At 35.8% G+C, this 18491-nt stretch overlaps 1 protein-coding gene across 5 annotated transcripts; it reads right to left on the reverse strand.

Annotated features, from left to right (window-relative positions):
- Positions 1-6607: 6607 nt before the first annotated feature.
- Positions 6608-13431, reverse strand: LOC112517040. 5 transcript variants are annotated; one of them, XM_025124342.1, is made up of 9 exons: positions 13176-13431; positions 11369-11406; positions 11091-11268; positions 10623-10705; positions 10177-10495; positions 9992-10083; positions 8657-9175; positions 7234-7446; positions 6608-7140 (listed from the first exon to the last, which is right to left on the reverse strand). In XM_025124342.1, the coding sequence occupies exons 1-9, from the start codon at positions 13246-13248 to the stop codon at positions 6925-6927; spliced, it is 1731 nt and encodes a 576-aa protein (XP_024980110.1). In that variant the 5' UTR covers positions 13249-13431; the 3' UTR covers positions 6608-6924. The 5 variants fall into 5 exon arrangements, with proteins under 5 accessions (XP_024980110.1, XP_024980109.1, XP_024980106.1 ...); XM_025124341.1 differs by having other exon boundaries at positions 8657-8802; positions 8893-9175; positions 9992-10495; XM_025124338.1 differs by having other exon boundaries at positions 9992-10495.
- Positions 13432-18491: the final 5060 nt, after the last annotated feature.

The following is an 18491-nucleotide window of genomic DNA, read 5'->3' on the forward strand; positions in this document are numbered from 1 at the left end:
AATTATATCAATAAGATTAATAATTTATATCAATAAGATTAATAATTTGTATCAATAAGAATAATTAACAAACATTTATACCAATACCGTTAATAATTTATGATGAAAATAATAGATTTATAACCAAAATATCAATAATAAAAAATGTCAAACTTTTATAACCAAACTATCAATAACAAAAAATAGATCTTCATTTATAATAAATATTCATCTGGATCTACCTACTAGATCTCCTGCAATCATATCTCTTACAGCACTCATATATAGATCGTCACTCCTACGACGAGAACTAGTGTTTTTATGTGCTTCATTGTTGCTACCACATCCTTCATCATCAACATCAATATGAGGGTTGTATGATTCTTGTTGCGTCATGTCAAATGCTTCGTCAAAACTTCCGTTCATTCTAATATAATTGTGAACTGCCATCGACGTTACTGCAATACTTACTTGTGTCTCATAGGTGTAATTGACATGCATATCTTTTAGTATTTGCCACCTAGCTTTCCATACTCCAAAAGTTCGTTAAACAACATTCCTCAGTGATGAGTGATAATAATTAAATGTCTCTTTTGCTCCTTTGGGAGCACGTATTGCTGCAGTCTGTTCGCGACGGAAATCACGTATGTGATAACGAATATTTGTTCCTTTGTATGGGGCAAGATAACCTTTAGTATTTGGATATCCGGCATCAACAACATAATGGTTCTATCGATCTGTTCGTGAAGGGATATCGATCTGTTCGTGAAGATGGTTCTGGAGAAGAGGAACGATCTGTGCATGAAGATGGTTCTGGAGAAGATGGATATCTAGATCTGTTGAAGATGGATATCTTATAGAAGATGAGAGGATATCGATCCAATCTTGAGAGATATTTGATGAAAGGGTGTTACACAACGTTAAAATGGTAAACTGGTAATAAGTTGATTTTCATAAGTCAAGAAGGATTAACTTATCAAAAACTGCTTATTACCGGTTTGGCACCGGTATAAGCAGTTTTTTTCTTACCCAAACACTACAAAACTGCTTATCTCCGGTGCCAGACTGAAATAAGTTAAAAAAACACTTTCGATAAGCAATCTCAAACACCCCCTTAGTCTTGGAATATGATATCTAGTTTGGTTATTTTGCAAGTCAATTAATATATAAAGTTGAAGGTTAATATAATATATTAGCAAGATCGAATGGCAATAATTGCACACGTATTGAGTTTCTAAACCCATATACTCATAGCTCATTACAAAATTCGAAATTCTTGACTGAACAAAGAAATACAACCATTTGTAAATAATGTTCATCCGTATATCCAAACTGTTGTTTAGTTTTCGTGATGCACTCATCTGTAAATATTTTCTACGAAAAACGGTGCAATGATTTTAATAGAAACATATGGTACCAAATGTGTAATAATATAATTGTTGATTGTACCTTATTCATCACGTAAAACTTCTTTGATAGATGACGTTTGAGGTGTAGACTCCGACATGATTGAATTTTTTAACAGACTTCACTAACACATTTGTATTCCCCGTGATATCCCTCTGGACAACACCACGTAAAGTTGTTCGTGCGAGAATACTGATTCCGGTATATAATACCTACATTCGGAATTGCTTGGCCTTGAGCTTTATTGATTGTCATTGATAAGCTAAGCCGAATTGGAAACTGTTCTCTTTAGCTTAAATAGGAACATGTTGTCTTCGGACGGACATAAGGGAAATCTCGACAGAACTGCTCTCTTTCTAGCATGCTGACCAACAACTATTTATACATTAATAACCATCTGTTGAAAGCCTCTGCATATCAATCTACTACCATTACATAATCCATTCAAGGGATCGATATGTCGTAACAGTATTATTGGACATCCAATCTTGAAAATAAGGTAATGAGGAGGCAAACCACTAACAGTTAAAGGGTTTAAAAACTCCATCGGATAGATGTTATTTCTATCATCTTCTACTTCGTCAAGCTGTAGTATATTTTCTCATCTTCAGAGAACTTGTCGATCAACTGATCATTAATCTCATCGACATTCTCATTTTTAATTGATAATATCGCCCTCGAAATTATATAATCCGAATCAACACCGTGGGGAAGACAACAGCAAAAAGAAGAAAAAAAAAAGGGGATCGAAGCAGCTAGTTTTCTTGGTCCACGAAGAAGCAACCGGGCTGCTGGTTGGACTCGAGCATCACACAGCACAGCAGCCGTGCTGCTGTTTGAACAGAAGGCCGAAACAGCTCACAGCACGAAGTCGTGGCTGCTGTTTGGACAGAGGACTCGAAGCAGTAGCAAGCTGCTGAATCGGAGCACGCAACAAGCAGAACCGAAGCAGCCCTAGCTGTTATTCGGCGCACGCGGTAAGGGCAAAAAAAAATCGACACAACAGTAACTATTGTTTGTTGCTGCACCAGTCGGGAAAACAGGCTCGTTTGGCCTGCGGTTTACTGCTATACCGGGAGGAAAACACAGCAGCCGTAGCTGTTGTTTGGTGCACTCAAAAAGCTGTCGTTTGACGCGCACAGCAGACGGAAAATGCAGCAACCGTAGCTGCTTTTTGACGCACTCCACAGACGGAAAACGCAGCACCGTAGCTGCTGTTTGANCGCGCACAGCAGACGGAAAATGCAGCAACCGTAGTTGTTGTTTGATGCACTCCACAGACGGAAAATGCAGCAGCCGTAGCTGCTGTTTGACGCGCGCAACAGAGGGAAAACGCAGCAGCCGTAGCTGCTGTTTGACGCGCGCAACAGAGGGAAAACGCAGCAGCCGTAGCTGCTGTTTGACGCGCGCAACAAAGGGAAAATGCAGCAGCCGTAGCTGCTGTTTGACGCACTCCACAGACGGAAAACGCAGCAGCCGTAGCTGCTGTTTGACGCGTGCAACAGAGGGAAAACGCAGCAGCCGTAGCTGCTGTTTGACACGTGCATCAGGGGGAAAATGCAACAGTCCTAGCTACTGTTTGACACGCGCAGCAGAGAGGACCGATGCAGCAAGCAACAAGCTGCTGATTTGGACGCAGTTAAGAACCGGTCTTCTTCTATTGCTGTTTCTTTTCGATGGGCGCCATCTCTTTGATTTAAGAACTCCCTGCCATTCCTCTTAGTTCCAAGATTTCAGGATTTCCCCTAAATCTTGCCAAGTGAGTTCAACCTATTTCTCCCTTATGAAACCATATACTAGATGCGTTGATGTGTGTTACTTACGATACACTCTAGTCCCATGAAATTACTTACTTGGATGAAATGAGGTTTTTGGGCCAAAATCATGCGAACTTGAGAAATCCTCTTGACATTTGATAGGATGGTTTTGAAACCGGTTTGTTCACTAGGTGGAATGCGCATTTTAAGTATTGTTAGCCATTAAATCTTGAAATTCCCTATGAACTGTCTATGGACTTCTTCCCTAGTAGTAAGGGAATTCTTTTCATTGCTCTAAGTCTCAGGTAAAAGTCTTATTATTAAAAAGAAAGAAGTGTCCTTATGCTTAAGATGTCGCCTTTAAACATATTTATGGGATGTAATGAGACAAGGGTACGAGAGTCGTTTTATTTAATTGTGTGAAGGATGATGTAAATTGGATTTAGGCATTGTGATTATTATGTAATTTCCAAAATCATCTTCTCACTCCTACTTGGAAATAGGCATTGTGATTATTATGTAATTTCCGAGATAAAGAGCTTATGATCACGACCGACTACATGACTGGTTTAGGTTGATGTCAATGGTGTTAAACCTGTAAGTGATGCTCTGTAACGTGGATCTATGACATACTTTGTGTTCCGTCATAATCCACGGTAAATCGGGTCTCCCCCGTCGTATTCGGATGTTTTGGTTCCACTACAAGTTATCTAAGATTAGTTGTTCCCCTTAAATCGTTTAAAGTTGCATCATCTATTTATTTATAAAGATTTTATAATTTCATTTATTTTAATGCTTGGACTCACTAGGCGTAAGCCTACACTCTCTCTATTGAATCGGTTGTTATCAGGTTCGTTAGCAGCGGGGCACAGAAGGGTTGAAGGGAAAGTGGTCTCGTAGAAAGGATTCTTATTTTTGTAGAGAAAGCTTTTGGTGTTTTGAGCGTTGCAATCTTTGATGATACAGTATTTTGTTGGAGATGGTAGAAACACCCGTTCTTAATCTAGGCATAGAATTGTTTAGATTAATAGGTTGTTAATTATTGTCTCGCTAGAAGTTTTGTAAACGCTATACTATTTCCTTGTTGGGTGAATTCTTGTTAAACTCTAGTTTCCGCTATGTATTTCCAGGTTCAAAGTATCTCCTACCCTATTATATATATATATATATATATATATATATATATATATACCTTTATTTTTAGGGTGTTACAATAAATGATTGTTTGATAGTGTCTTAATGATATAGAAAATGATTATTTAATAATTAAGCTTTTAGGAGGGAGTTTTATACAAAAAATGGCGTAATCCACACACACAACTTCATTCATTCATAACTTAATGTAAAATCAACCAGTCCCTTACGTGTACATATCATCTGAAAGAGTTAGTCGGTTTCATATATGTTTCATGAAGCTAGTCTACAAAAAATTAGACAATAAAGATCAAGTTTTTATCACAAAGACAAACACACACACACATGTGTGTGTGTGTGTTGTTTTGAAAGAAGCAACTTGAGTTCATATATATAATGGACTTATCTAACATTACATCTCCCTTTTAGCAATCATTTGGCTATTTCATGTATCATTTAAATAGTTATATCCATCCTTATAGAGTTATACAAGTCATGAGTGCCAGACAGTTTGATTATTTAGTTATAAGATTTGATTACTAATAAACCATGGTTTAGTCCAAAAATTGTGTTTTGCTTTTGTATATAGTTTAATTTCCAAAAGATAATATATATGGAAGTTTGGCATTTACCTAGGATCCCGGCAGCCGTTGAAACTGTAAGTTGCAGATGGACAAAAACCAAGATGATTCACTAACAGTTCCAGTTAATATAGCTTCTTGTAAAACCATTTTCCAAATTTGAAAGCAAACATGTTAAGTCTTCATCCATCTTCAATCTTCCCACCCAAAAATGAAATTAGAAAATAACAAAAAGATGCTGACATGATTCTTTAAAATCATTTTTCAAATTTGAAAGCAAACATGTCCAATTTATCTATCAGGTAAGGTTCAAGTTACCTACACTACATAACCATGTGCAGACTTAATGGACAAAACTAATACAACAAATATGAACTTGGTTGACTTGATTGTTAGTGAATAATTTAAACCCATCAACATAACCTATTGAACTCAAACAGTGCGGGTGTTCTACAGTTGCTACTATCAGTTGTATTTGTAGGCATGCCTTCACCTACGAGGTCCTACAATGCTATGTAGTTGATCAAATAATATGGTGTAATGTGACTAGCTTTCCATATAGCATGCATATGGAATACTCCTTTTTAGCAACTTGAGTTCATATATAATGGGCTTATCCAACATTAAATCTCCTTTTTGGCAATCATTTGGCTATTTGACCTATTTCAACCCGAACTTTGTCATATCCAAAGTCAGCACAAGTAAAGGGTTTGTTTGGTTGATTTTCTGTTAGGAAGTACTGGAACCCCTATAATGATTTTTAAAATGTGATTAAAGGGGTTGAACCAGATTTTGATCAAGGTAACACCGGTGGCTAGGCCAAAGACCCTCATATATGTTGTTATCTCCAATCGATCCCAAATTTACAACCATACAAGTATCCTTATCCTTAGGACAGTTATGGAATAGCAACAAAAAAAGACAGGAGATATTCACTTGATGTTCACCTTCCTTTCAACGGGGTTGACATCAGCAATAGTCTTTTTGTTGATATGCTATTTTTCATTGCCTACATGATAATTTGTTCTTGTACTCAACAATTTTGTTGTTTAACCGAGTGTGATTCATAAGCACACAAACACAACCAAAAATAAGAAAATAGAAAAACACAACCAACAATTGATTTATGCCATGAACAGATTGAGAGATGAGATATAGAGATGAAACATACCACAACATATGAACCTGTAAAACCCTGTAATCAAGACCATGAAATCGCTAGGGTTTTGAAATGGAAATGGAGAAATCAAAACTTCAAATTTTAGGTTATATGCACAGATGACGTCGTCTTAGGAGCCCCAAATTTGATACATCAAATCGGCCGTTTGTGCAAAGGTAGCAGCAATGGAAGAAAGCGAGGTCTGACCTTACCAAACTGGTTTTGGCGCATAGGGGAGAGATGGAAAAAGTAGAAGACTGTTAGAGAAGAAAGAGATGTCTGACCTTACCAAAACGGTTTTGGCACATAGGGATTGCTGGAAAAGAAAGAAAAAGTTCTGAATCTATCAAGGAAGAGGACTTTACATCGCTTTAACCATTGGAATTAAAGTCAATGCATCAACAAGCTGTACATGGTGCTTTATAAGAGTTTTTTAAAATCTATGCATAAAATGGTAGTACTTTGTGTCTTGTGGTTTGTAATTAAGATATGGGTCTAAATGTTTATTAATGTAGTATAGATATAGATATATGTAGTAGGGTCTAGGTACCAAAAGATACATGGAAGATGTAATGGCAGAAGGCAAAGGGTTGAAATAACATTAACATTAGCATATTTTCATTCATTCCTTTACTTGAGAATTGTACACTTGTTTGGGGAACAACTCAATAACCACCCTGCAATAAACCAAATAAAAAACTACAATGAAAACAGCTTCAACCTCGACTCCACCTCTCTCTCTAGAAACAAACAAGGGGTGAAGAACTAGAAGGTTAATCCAACTCTCACACTATTTTTACTAACAGGATCAGAGTGGTTTTCCAGCTGAATTGTCTTTGATGTCCCCATATGCCAAAAGATTACATGTAACTTCCCCTTCCATACAAGTGAAACAAACAATATCCACTTACTTGTCTTCTTCCACATGGAGAGATTCAGCAACTTTATCAGCAAGTTGAGTTATTGCATTCACAGCAGCCGGAGCGCTTTTTGTAACCTTGGACCTCTTTTCCTGCAAATCCTTCTCCCGCTCATCATAGTAACTAAAATCGTCTAAAATTGACATATCTGCATCATGATCTTTGAAGATTTTTAACATTACAATACCCACTTCTAGTTTCACCTACACAAGAAAAAAGGGTAGATCTGATCAGACGAAAGCTTGGACCATTTCTACCAGAAATACCGCTTTTTGGATGCATGCATAAATAAATACCTCTTGTGAATCTCTGCTATGTGTCACAGGCTTGTTGTCATTATTTTCAACAAGAATGTGTCGAAATCGACTGTTGGGGACATCCTTGATTATGTGCCATTTGACACGGAATTGGCCACTCCACCTATCCTGCTGCCAATATTCTGCATCATTTACAAAATCTACAGGTCCAACCATTTCAGCCACGCCACAGAACTGTCCACTGGCATTTACCTACAAAATTTGACCATCACACACTCAGATTTCATTGATTCCCTCTCAACATATAAAGAAAACACAGGTGATATGAAATTGATGTGGGAAATAATCTTGTACTGTGTTCTTGGATGATCAAGCATCTTCCTACCCTCTCCCACTTTATTCCCCCACTGTAATTCTTGTACAAGTAGTATCTCACCATCTTTCACATACTCTTCTCTTTACATATGTCCGAACTCTCTTTCTTTAACCGGTTCCAAAGAAGCACTTCTTTACCTTTGAGCATGAAAGGGTGCTCCATTAAGGATGCAACATCCTCACAGAAACAACTATAAGTAGTCAAAACTCAATATTGCATCCACATATCATTAAGGCGCTGTTTGCTTTTCTAAGAGGTGCCCAAGTCTGAAAGTTTTATTTCACTTCTTATTGAAGAGGTGGTGCTGAATTTTGAAAGTTGAATCTATAAAACTGTTTTTGTAAAACGATAAATGTCTGAATGTGTATTAACCCTAATACCAACATCTTTTACTTATAAAAAAAACATCAAGTAAAACTTATCAAAAAAAATTATTTTACTTTTTTAAATCAAAATAAAAGGTGTATAGGTAATTTTCTAAGAGTACTAAGTTTTGTGCTATTGAGACTTGTACATATTAGATGGATGGTACAAGTCGTAAAGCTCGATTTTGTTATCTACCTCGTCTTTTAGGGTTCCAATTTTTTCGTTTTTGTTATAGGAAATAAGAGGATAGCAAGAGGCTAATAAGACATGGTTTAACCTCTTGTCCAATAAGAGGACGGTAAGAGGCTTTAAGCTCTTACCACAAAGAAAAGTCTTACAAATCTAACCTCTTATCCAGTAAGACATAAGTAGTGAATAAAAGGGCTTTTTTTTTTAAACAAACAGCACCTAAGCAATCTTCTTATTTATTCTTCACATATAAAATTTCTTTAGAAGCTTATAAGTCGGGCCTTTCCACCTTGTGAGTATATGCATGATTGAATATAAGTCGGGGCCGTTCCACCTTGATCTTTGTAATAAAATTTCATCCGGCATGAAGCTTGTAACAGTTGGCTAAAGTCAGTAGACTTTCTTATCTATGTGTCCCATTTAAGATAAAAATTGAAGGGCTAAAATGTGCAATTTTGAAAGCAGTAATAGATTCACAGTTACAATAAATACAGACGGCAAATTCTTAGTTTGAGAGTTCAAAATACTTACTGAGAAGAAGAGGAAGACTGGACAAGTGCCGCCGGCTCCCTTTGCTTCTTGATAAGCAGCATCTAGTTTTCTGTTTCCCAGTGGGGTACTGGCCCAAACACCGTACTTGATACTTTTATGGACATTGTCTTCACTAAAAGACTTTACTACAAAGAACTTCGCATTGTCATAGGTTGTAACAAAATCAGGTCGATTGTAAAGCTCAATATCAGGCCTGGAAGCAAGGTCATTTTTACCATCTGCAGGTGATATCTGCTCACAAGCACTATTTTCCTTTGGCTTTGATGCCCTTGGTCCTCTGTTACGATCACTGGTAGTACCATGTGATTCACTAATCATGCTAATCACATCCCGCTCCCTATGCTTCCCGCCTTTGTCGGTCACAAGACGATTCAGGCGGCTAGCTTCCCCATGGAAACTGCCATAATTATACCCTCTGAAAGATCCACTTTGTGGGTAGCGTCTTGTAGAGGAGCCCGATACTGACCCGTATCCATATGCTGTCTGCTGCTGTGGAATCTGGAAATCAGCAGGCAAAAAGGACTTAAAATTCTCATACACATACATTATCAACAATAACAACTTGCATGTGATTGCAATGGGCTTCAAAGCAACAAAGCAACAAAGCTAGCAGACCTAAAAAAGTACAACCTCAAAATCATAGCAAGCTGCAAGATGGATACAATTTGAAATCTTCAGTTTGGAAATGGAAGTGAAAAAAATAGAGGTAATTGCTCAAACAATCATTAACGCATCATAGACCAATGGTGTTAATAGTAATTCTCTCCTTTCCTTCGTAAAAAACACTCGAGAACAGAGCGATGATAACAGCAACAGATGAACAGATTTCTATATACTTCTAATCTGTCATTGCCATGCAATACAAAAAGTAACGCAGCAAAACAAGGTATGAACTTTTTTGGTATGCATTGCAATCATGCACATCTTTACGCTGTATTCAACAAAATTGTAGTTCCTTTTCGTACACCATTACCAGTCTCTTCACCAAGTTGTGCAAAATCTCTTGGGTTTAACACCCAATGTAACATTTTATTAATTACAAGAGATCTTTCTACCAGATGAATTGATCAGGGAAGTTATATTGTAAACCTTATCCCTTGAGTTGTATTTATTATTTCATTGTTTCAGCTTTCTAGCACCACACACAAGTCAAGGAATGACACCATATCAACTTCTCTGAGTAACAGAGGTGTTCCCATTTCATTACCTTTACATCCATGCTACCACTAGACCATCGGTCTATGTAAAAGGTGAAAGCCCAAAGATATATATACTGAAAAATTGAAGGCATAACAAGTTGTAAAGAGAACTAACCTGACCAAAAACATGCTCATAAGACCCAAGTATGCCAACTGGAGCAGGGTACAAGGCTCCTGATGTTATTGGAGATGTGTAGCTACCTGTGTCTGAAGACATTGATCGATTTGATACTGATTCACCAGAGCCAATGTCCCCGGGATATTTATAGAATCCAAGACTATTATTTCCAGAAGGGTTACCTCCACCATAAGTACCATAATGTAAATAATAACCTGATCCTGGACCCAAAAAAACATTGTCATGAAGAGCCTCTTGACCACTGTTTGCTGGTGTTGCAAGATCAGTTGGAAGAGTAGACGTAACATGAGGTAAGCCAGGAGAAGCGGGCTGTGAGTAGTAAGATGGAGACATTGGGACTTGATGTGGTGAAAACAGCTGCCCATCTATCATTATCGGAGACAAAGGACTAGCAACTGGAGAGAACTGGCCATATGCTACCTGGGCATCAAACCCATAAGCAGGGTGAAACAATAGCGACGCATTATCATTGTAAATTGCCTGCATCAGGTCAAAAACGTAGCAAAGAACAGCCTGTGAGTTCGATAGTGAAAAAACAAAATATTGTTCTTTCTAATGATAAAATGGTGTTGAGAAAAGATGCAAACTAAATAGTGACCATCCTCACCGGAGGCACAATTTGCAAGTTATTAGCATGAACATAGTTTGAATATTCTCCCCAGTTAACCGAGCCATCCTCGTAACCTGATGCTGAATCACACATAAAATGATGGTAGATCAAGAAATGTCAACAAAAATGTGGCACTAACAAGACACGGCGACAAAAAAAAGAGAAATGACCATGAAAATAAATTCAGCAAACAACTTGGAACATGGAAATGAATCCAGTAGAGGACTACTAAATAAGTTTTTGCACAATGTAACACCATCAAGGAAAATATAGAAGTTCCAGTTTGACTTGTAAAATGACATGAACATATAAGCATAAACTATCGACCTCCATTGTATCCAAATATAATCACTACATGATAATGGATTAACACAATAATAACAGAAAGCCACAAAGGCCGCGTAGTTAAAGCAGACTCTAGGCCTCTGTAACATTAACAAAACCATCATGGTATAAAAAACTAACCTCCATAAAAGTAGGTCTGCTCTGGAGGAGTAAAAATATTTGATGGGTTTACAGGGGTCTGAGCTCCACTTGCATTCAATGCCTCTGGCTGATTGGAAATATTTCTCCTCGGCCCTGTGATGGCTGCATCAGGAGAAGGATTTGGAGAAACAATCCTTTCATCTTTGGGGGAAAGTGGCTGATAATACAAATATAGCTTGAATGAAACACATTACCTAAGCTAATCAAAACATATATGAAAAAGAAAATCAATAAAAAATTGAACATGTAACAAGTACCTTATCCATGTAGTTAAAAGGCACAAGCCCTTCACCTGCTACAAGTGTCGTAATTGTCAAGAAGTTAGTGATTCAGCTGAATAATGAAGCACACAGGTAAACTGCTAAAGGGCGACATACCAGAGAAAATATTGGTACAACTGTTTGACCATGTTATCATGCTGACATGGTATTAAAACCCAATCAAATTAGTTGAAAGTGATGGTGTCTCTCATCATGGCATTTTCTCACTTTTAGAGTGTGTATATGTGAAAGAAAAAGCCACTTTGCAATTTTCAATTAATCTAATTTGTTTGTTGTACCAGGTAAGTGATTGCATTTGCAACCAATATGTTCTAAACATTCCGATAGATACACAAATAAAAACAGATTGTGTAAAGTGTTAACAACCAATGGCACATTCGCACAGGGTAACAGGCATGACAAGCTGATGATGGTGTTTGCAATAGTTCTGGAAAATCGCATAAGCTTGTCCAAAAATTTGGGATCAGGCTAGCAACAAGAATTTCAGCTTAAAGGCCATAAGGAAGCAAAAGGGAAAAGACCCAAATATAGACAGTTCCAAAAAAAGCAAGTTCCAAATGTCTTGCATAGAAAGCTGAGTGAAGTGATTAAAAACGAAAGTTACAAAATAATAACAATACGACTTGATGATCAGCATCCATGTGATGTAATCTCCTAGCCATCAATCCTACCATAGCACAAAGGTTAAATGCCATCACAATCTACAGAGCTGAGTCCAGGAGAGATGAAAAGAGTTCTCTATCGTACAACCAATACAATTGTAAGAGAGATCGCTTTCGATTCAAACAAGGCATTGTCTGTGCATCTTTCCCTGAATCATCATCCATCTAACACTAATGCTTCATCCCCTAAATACTTTGCTATACAGCCTAATGCATCCTTTCATCAATACTCCATCTATTACAGAGTGCATCCTTCTTTTTATGGTTTCGAATATATATCACCAAATCAAGAGGATGAAAAAACAATTATGTCCACCTATATAAGTGAAGTAGACAATCAAGGACTAACAGGAACACCTTTCTCAGATACATGGAAAGAAGACTCGCTAGGAGAGCACCTTAGTAGATATATCACCATGCAGTCACCCAAGTTCAATAACTAATGGAAACACCTTTCTCAGATACTGCAATTGGGCTCTGCTATGAACCTTAGGAACTAGGAAAACCTTTTCTAGAATAGAGGAGCCAATAAGGCTCATGATAGAAATAGCATGCTAATGTCTTCCAGAGAAACGAAACTATTCTTCCACAGTTATGGTAATAGCTTCAGGTTGGCCAAACCATTACTTGATTCCATAATCGGAGTCTAACCATGAACTTGAAGCAAAAGCATGAACATAGTCAACCAATTGTAAAAGGGCAACATTACTGTGAAGCTTGATTTTTAGGTATATAATAAACTGGCGCAAGATCTGAAACCAGAACAAATGTATCTTCAAACCCAAATTTCAATTGAGCTCCAATTCCACCCAGCTCTATCCACATCAAATCATAACAAAGCCCTACATCGTGGTAGCAACTTATATAATCAATGGACAGGAACCCTAGATTCCCAAATCCTATAGAACCAACAAGGAACATGAAAAGTTCACGTACACAAAATAAAATTCACGATCGCACAAAATTCATATTGCGAAAACAATCAATGACGCAAACAATATAAGAACAATGTTGCAAGAAAGAACGAAATCAACCCGTCCGACCAAAATCGACAGAGACTAATTTTCACATTATTGCTAGACAAATAAAGAGAATTTCGTAAATAAGCAAGAAAAACATACCACCATGTAAGGGCAGAGCTGAAATTGAAGCAGGAGAAACTCGATCTTTTCCCTGTTGACCCTTTTCTTCCATGATTTTTCCAGAACGCCTCAAATCAAATCTATAATAGAAGAAACTCTTAAAAAAAAACAAAATCAGAAAAATCAAGATTGAAGAATCAAATTCAAATTCCTCAAATCATCAATCATCATCATCAGTAGATAACAAATGATTATTGGAAATCAAAAAAATTAAAAACCGAAAGGGTTTTAGGTCATATATATAGATAAAAACGTATATATAACACACACGTCCACGTACTTGTGCGTGTGTGCAGATGGAGTAGCATTAAGAAACTTCCCTCTCTTTTCCTAGCCGTGATTAAAACTCAATTCAATAAAAAAAAAATGGTAAAAATGCATTCTGTTTGAAAACTCGGGATCGTATTTATATTTATAACGTCTTATCTAACACCATAAATCACAATTTAAATGATACTAACATCAAATGGAAGTACATCATTAAATGAACACTTTCATTCTATGTCTAAGTGATATAATAGACACCTACATTTGTTACTGTAAGTATTCTAGTAATCACAACTTTTTTTATAAAAAAATATATATCATTTGAATTTGTTTTGCACAAATATTTTTACTAATTGGTTGATTTTGATTTCAACCATTGTTATAGATTTCAAACATCCAACACGTTTTTATACACCCTTCATTTTCTTTCAAACTATCATCTTTCTACCACTGAGATAGTGAAAGTCAACATTATTTCAGATTTGAGGAACACTAAAACCTCATGTTGTCAAGTAATCATCCTTAATTTCACTTTTATATTTAAACCATAATTTTTACCATATGGTTGGTTTTAATTTCAACCATTGTTATAGATTTCAAAGAAGGTCATTTGAAATAAGACAACATTATAAGTCAAACCTCATGATTCAACACAAAGGTATCCAGATCCACCTTTTTATGCATTTCACTTTGTTCAAATCTTTTAACTATTCACCAATTTGGGATAACTAAAACTCAACAAATGTTTAACTATTATATTAAACATTTAACTATTACATGCAATGTTTTGTTATGTAAATAAAAAATAACCACTTAACTTAAAATTGGATCAAAATTTAGAAATGCATTCAAGCTATATCTTATCCTTTATATCGTCACTTGTACTTTCAACTTTTCACTTTTGTCACCAGTATATGACAATCAAGAATTCATCATAATTCATCATTTGGTAAATATTTTATTCTCATTATGTCATGTCATCATCTTAAGATTTTTTTCACTTTTGTTATCAACGTGGGACAATCAAGAATTCAGCACAATTCATCATTTGATAAATACTTGATTCTCATTGTGCATGTTATCATCATAAAGTTTTTCTTTTTATAAATATTGATGATTGATATACTAATTCCAACTTTTCACTTTTGTTATCAATGTGTGACAAATAAGAATTCACCATAGTTCACCATTTGATAAATATTTGATTCTCATTGTGCCATGTCATCATCTTAAAGTTTTAAAAATAAAATATTTAACTATTATATTAAATATTTAACTATTACATAAAACATATTGTAATATAAATAAAAAATAACTATTCCAAAATTTTATCAAAAATTGCATATACATTCAAGCTATTTTTTATCCTTTATATAGTCAATTGTACTTCCAACTTTTCACTTTTGTTTCCAATATGGAACAATCAAGAATTCACCACAATTCACCATTTAATAAATATTTGATTTTCAATGTGTCATGGTTTGTTTGGTTTCCAACCATGGTTATAGATTTCAAAGATGGTCATCTAAAATAAGACAACCTTATGAAGCAAACCCCATTATTTGACACAAATGCTTCAAATCCACCTTTCTTATACACTTCATTTTGTTCAAATCTTTCAATGATTCACCAATGTGGGATACCTCAAACTCAACCACAATTCACCATTTGGTAAATATTTGATTCTCATTGTGTCATGTCATCATCTTAAGGTTTTTCACTTTTGTTATCAATGTGAGACAATCAATAATTGACCACAATTCACCATTTGATAAATACTTGATTTTCACTCTGCATGTCATCATCTTAAAGTTTCTCTTTATATATATATATATATATATATGTATATATATATATATAGAGAGAGAGAGAGAGAGATGGACGATCAAATGCAAACCACCCCTTTTTGTGCAAACCCTACAAACCAATCTCATCCATCCATTTTCTTAATTAATGGTCATGATTAAAATGTAAGATTAAAATGTGTTAATTAAGAAAGTAAAACATAAAATAAAATAAAAGGTTTAATATTGAATCAAGAAAGGGCAAAATTGACAAACCATTTTAACTTTCAGCCATATTATATTAGGAAATCAAATCATTGTTTCATTGGCTTTGTTGATCCTCTCTCTCAGTGATTTGATGATAATCCCTTCTCACTTATACGAAGTATTTATGTTTCTATCTTTTCAGTTCCAGTGATCTTCACTGAGCCTGTTCAGTGATCGCTGAATAACTTGTATTGTAATTCAATCAACGACAGCGATACTTCAAGAAGACAACGCTCACACCAAAGAACCTTCAGCGAACGTCGAAGACTGAAACTGAAGATTAGAGACTGACGAGTATGTGATCTGAAGCGGTACTCAGTGATTACAAGTCTGTCTACATATGTATAAAAACTGTTCAAGCCTCAGCGAATGCTGAAGAAACCTCCAGATTATTCCAGCATTCAGCGATCAAAGGGAGCAAGTACAAGTATTAGTAGCATAACAAAAATAGCTTGCCATGCACGATTGTTGTTGTCTTGTCCTTATACATACAAAGGACAAACCCATACCCTTTCTAAATGTTAGTACGGTATGGAGTCGACTAGTTGACTCTATTACCCACCAACTTTAGGTAAGGATGTCTACTCATGAATAGGCTTTTTGTACTATTCACTATAGCAAAGGACAAACCTTCCTCTTAAGGCTTGACACGCACTCTAACCCTACCATATTGCATTAAATGTGCATTTAATGCAATGGTATAAATAGAAGTGCTTCTTATCCATGCAGAGTGCGCGCACAACATACTCTCTTAACCTAATTCTTACTTTGAGCATTCTTGAGCTTAAGTAAAAGAACTTTTCGCTACAACATATCTTTTCTTATTTGCTAAGATTCAGTGTGTAAAAAAGGAGGTCTAAGGGTAGGATGAGAAGGTAGTAGCTACCCTTTTTCCTGCCCTCTTGACTTTCTTACCCCAACACATCAACCATTAAGTTCCCAATGCAAAAGTACTTATATAATTATATATATACATATATATATATATATATATATTACTAAAGGGGGAAAACCGATAACAAGGAAATGTTCAAAGTTTTAAAAAAAATAATAATAATAATAATAATAACAATAATAATAATACATACATACATATCCATAAAAGAAACGCATACCTCACCAACGAGACGAAAAATCCTGACGTGAACGAAATAGAGAGCATAGAAAGAAATCAGGTGTTACAGATATATTAACATATATATAGATATGTATACTCAAATATTCACAAAGGAGGATTCTCATAAAAATAAAGTGTTTTTAAACACGKAATAAGTAYATGAAATTCCAGGTGTTACAATCCTCCCCACCTTGGATCAAATTTCGTCCTCGAAATTTCTTTTTTTTTTTTAACTTACGAGAAGAGATGGGGGTAGCGCTTCTTCCAGTCTTCTTCCGCTTCCCATGTCACATTGGACCCTCGATGATGTTTCCACTTCACCTTGACCATTACAATCTCTCTGTGCCTTAATACCTTGGTTTTGTTTTCTAAGATGGCTTCTGGTTCTTCTACGCATTGATTGTTCTCATCTACATGAATTCCCGAAAGTGGTATTACACTTTCTTCTTCTACCAAGCACTTACGAAGGTAGTACACATGGAATGTGTCATGTATTCCGGCCATCTCTGGTGGTAGTTCTAATTTATAAGCCTGAAGGCCCACTCTAGCCCAGACTTTAAACGGTCCAARGAGACAGGGACTTAGCTTCTCAYGTTTTTCCAAAGCGGATAATATCTTTCCATGGGGACACTTTTATCATTACACGGTCGTCCACTTRGAATTCCATAGGTCGGCTCCTCTTATTTGCATAACTCCTTTGTCGATCTTGAGTTGCCTTTAAGCGCTCCCGCATACACTTTACCTTATCGGCCGTTTTCTGTAAAATTTCGGGACCGGCGAATTTCTTCTCGCCCGCTTCTAACCAACATACCGGAGTCCTACATTTYYGTTCGTACAACGCCTCGAAAGGTGCCATTCCTATGCTGGAATGATAACTATTGTTATAGGCAAACTCCACCAGGGGTAGGTGAGAATCCCAATTCAAGAAATGTTATGTAATCTAAAACAAATTCTCCAAAAGTACTCCAAAAATAATGGCTAAATTAAAACTTTAGACCGTTTACAGTGGAAAACTTTAAAAGAATAAATATATAACTTAAAATCAGCCCGTCCCATATCGGGTTGCTTTACAAATTTATATACCATAGATTATTGCACCTAAATATTGAACTTAAATGGACTAGACAAATCTCTATGTATGCCCTTCTTTTTCTTTGTCCAACCTGAAACCTTCTGTCCCTGATTGCGTATAGATTCACTACCGATAACTCTTGACCAAATGCCTACACATTTCATACATAACATCTCATTAACATCTTAATTTCTTAAAAAGTCAACAAAAATCAACTAAAGTCAAACTTCGTATCCGAGCATCTTAATATGCCTCAAACAACTCTATTTGACCCATCATTAAAATCCACATGGATCAAACGTGCCAAAAGTCAACCCTTGGTCAACTCGATCAACCCCGACTAACTTTAGTCAARCCCCACATCTAAAACCTCGATGGCATCCCAAAAACATTTTAATATCTTATRATTTCATCTCTCTAAATTAAAACGTCACCATAATTACTTTACTCAAATTACGGCGCTCAAATCGTAAAAAGARAATTTACCGATTCATATAAGCATCATTCTTAGAAAATAAATAAACTAATATTAATTAAATACTAATTCAATTTAATACATTAACTAATTTAGAAATTAAATTAATTAGTTAATATAAACTAATTAACTAAATCTGAAATTTATTAACTATAAATTAACAAAACTCTTTTACCTTAAGTACCCAATTAAATCCAAAAATTTAAGGGCCTAAAATATAGTCTCATCTTTGGCCCAACATCAATGAAATAAAATAGAAAGTCCAACAGAAATCGTGGCCCAACAAAATCGTGGCCCAACAGTCAGCCTGCTG

This window comes from Cynara cardunculus (genome assembly GCF_001531365.2).
Source record: "Cynara cardunculus var. scolymus isolate 2C chromosome LG 8, CcrdV1, whole genome shotgun sequence".
Lineage (NCBI taxonomy): Eukaryota > Viridiplantae > Streptophyta > Magnoliopsida > Asterales > Asteraceae > Cynara > Cynara cardunculus.

Bases quoted from the DNA above. Each gene is read 5' to 3' on its own strand.
- LOC112517040 (XM_025124338.1), bottom strand. From the start codon at position 13,248: ATGGAAGAAAAGGGTCAACAGGGAAAAGATCGAGTTTCTCCTGCTTCA. The intron at 11,407-13,175 runs GTATGTTTTTCT...CGACACTTGTAG, and splicing joins AGCTCTGCCCTTACATGGTG to CAGGTGAAGGGCTTGTGCCT. The intron at 11,269-11,368 runs GTACTTGTTACA...TTGTATTATCAG, and splicing joins CTTTTAACTACATGGATAAG to CCACTTTCCCCCAAAGATGA.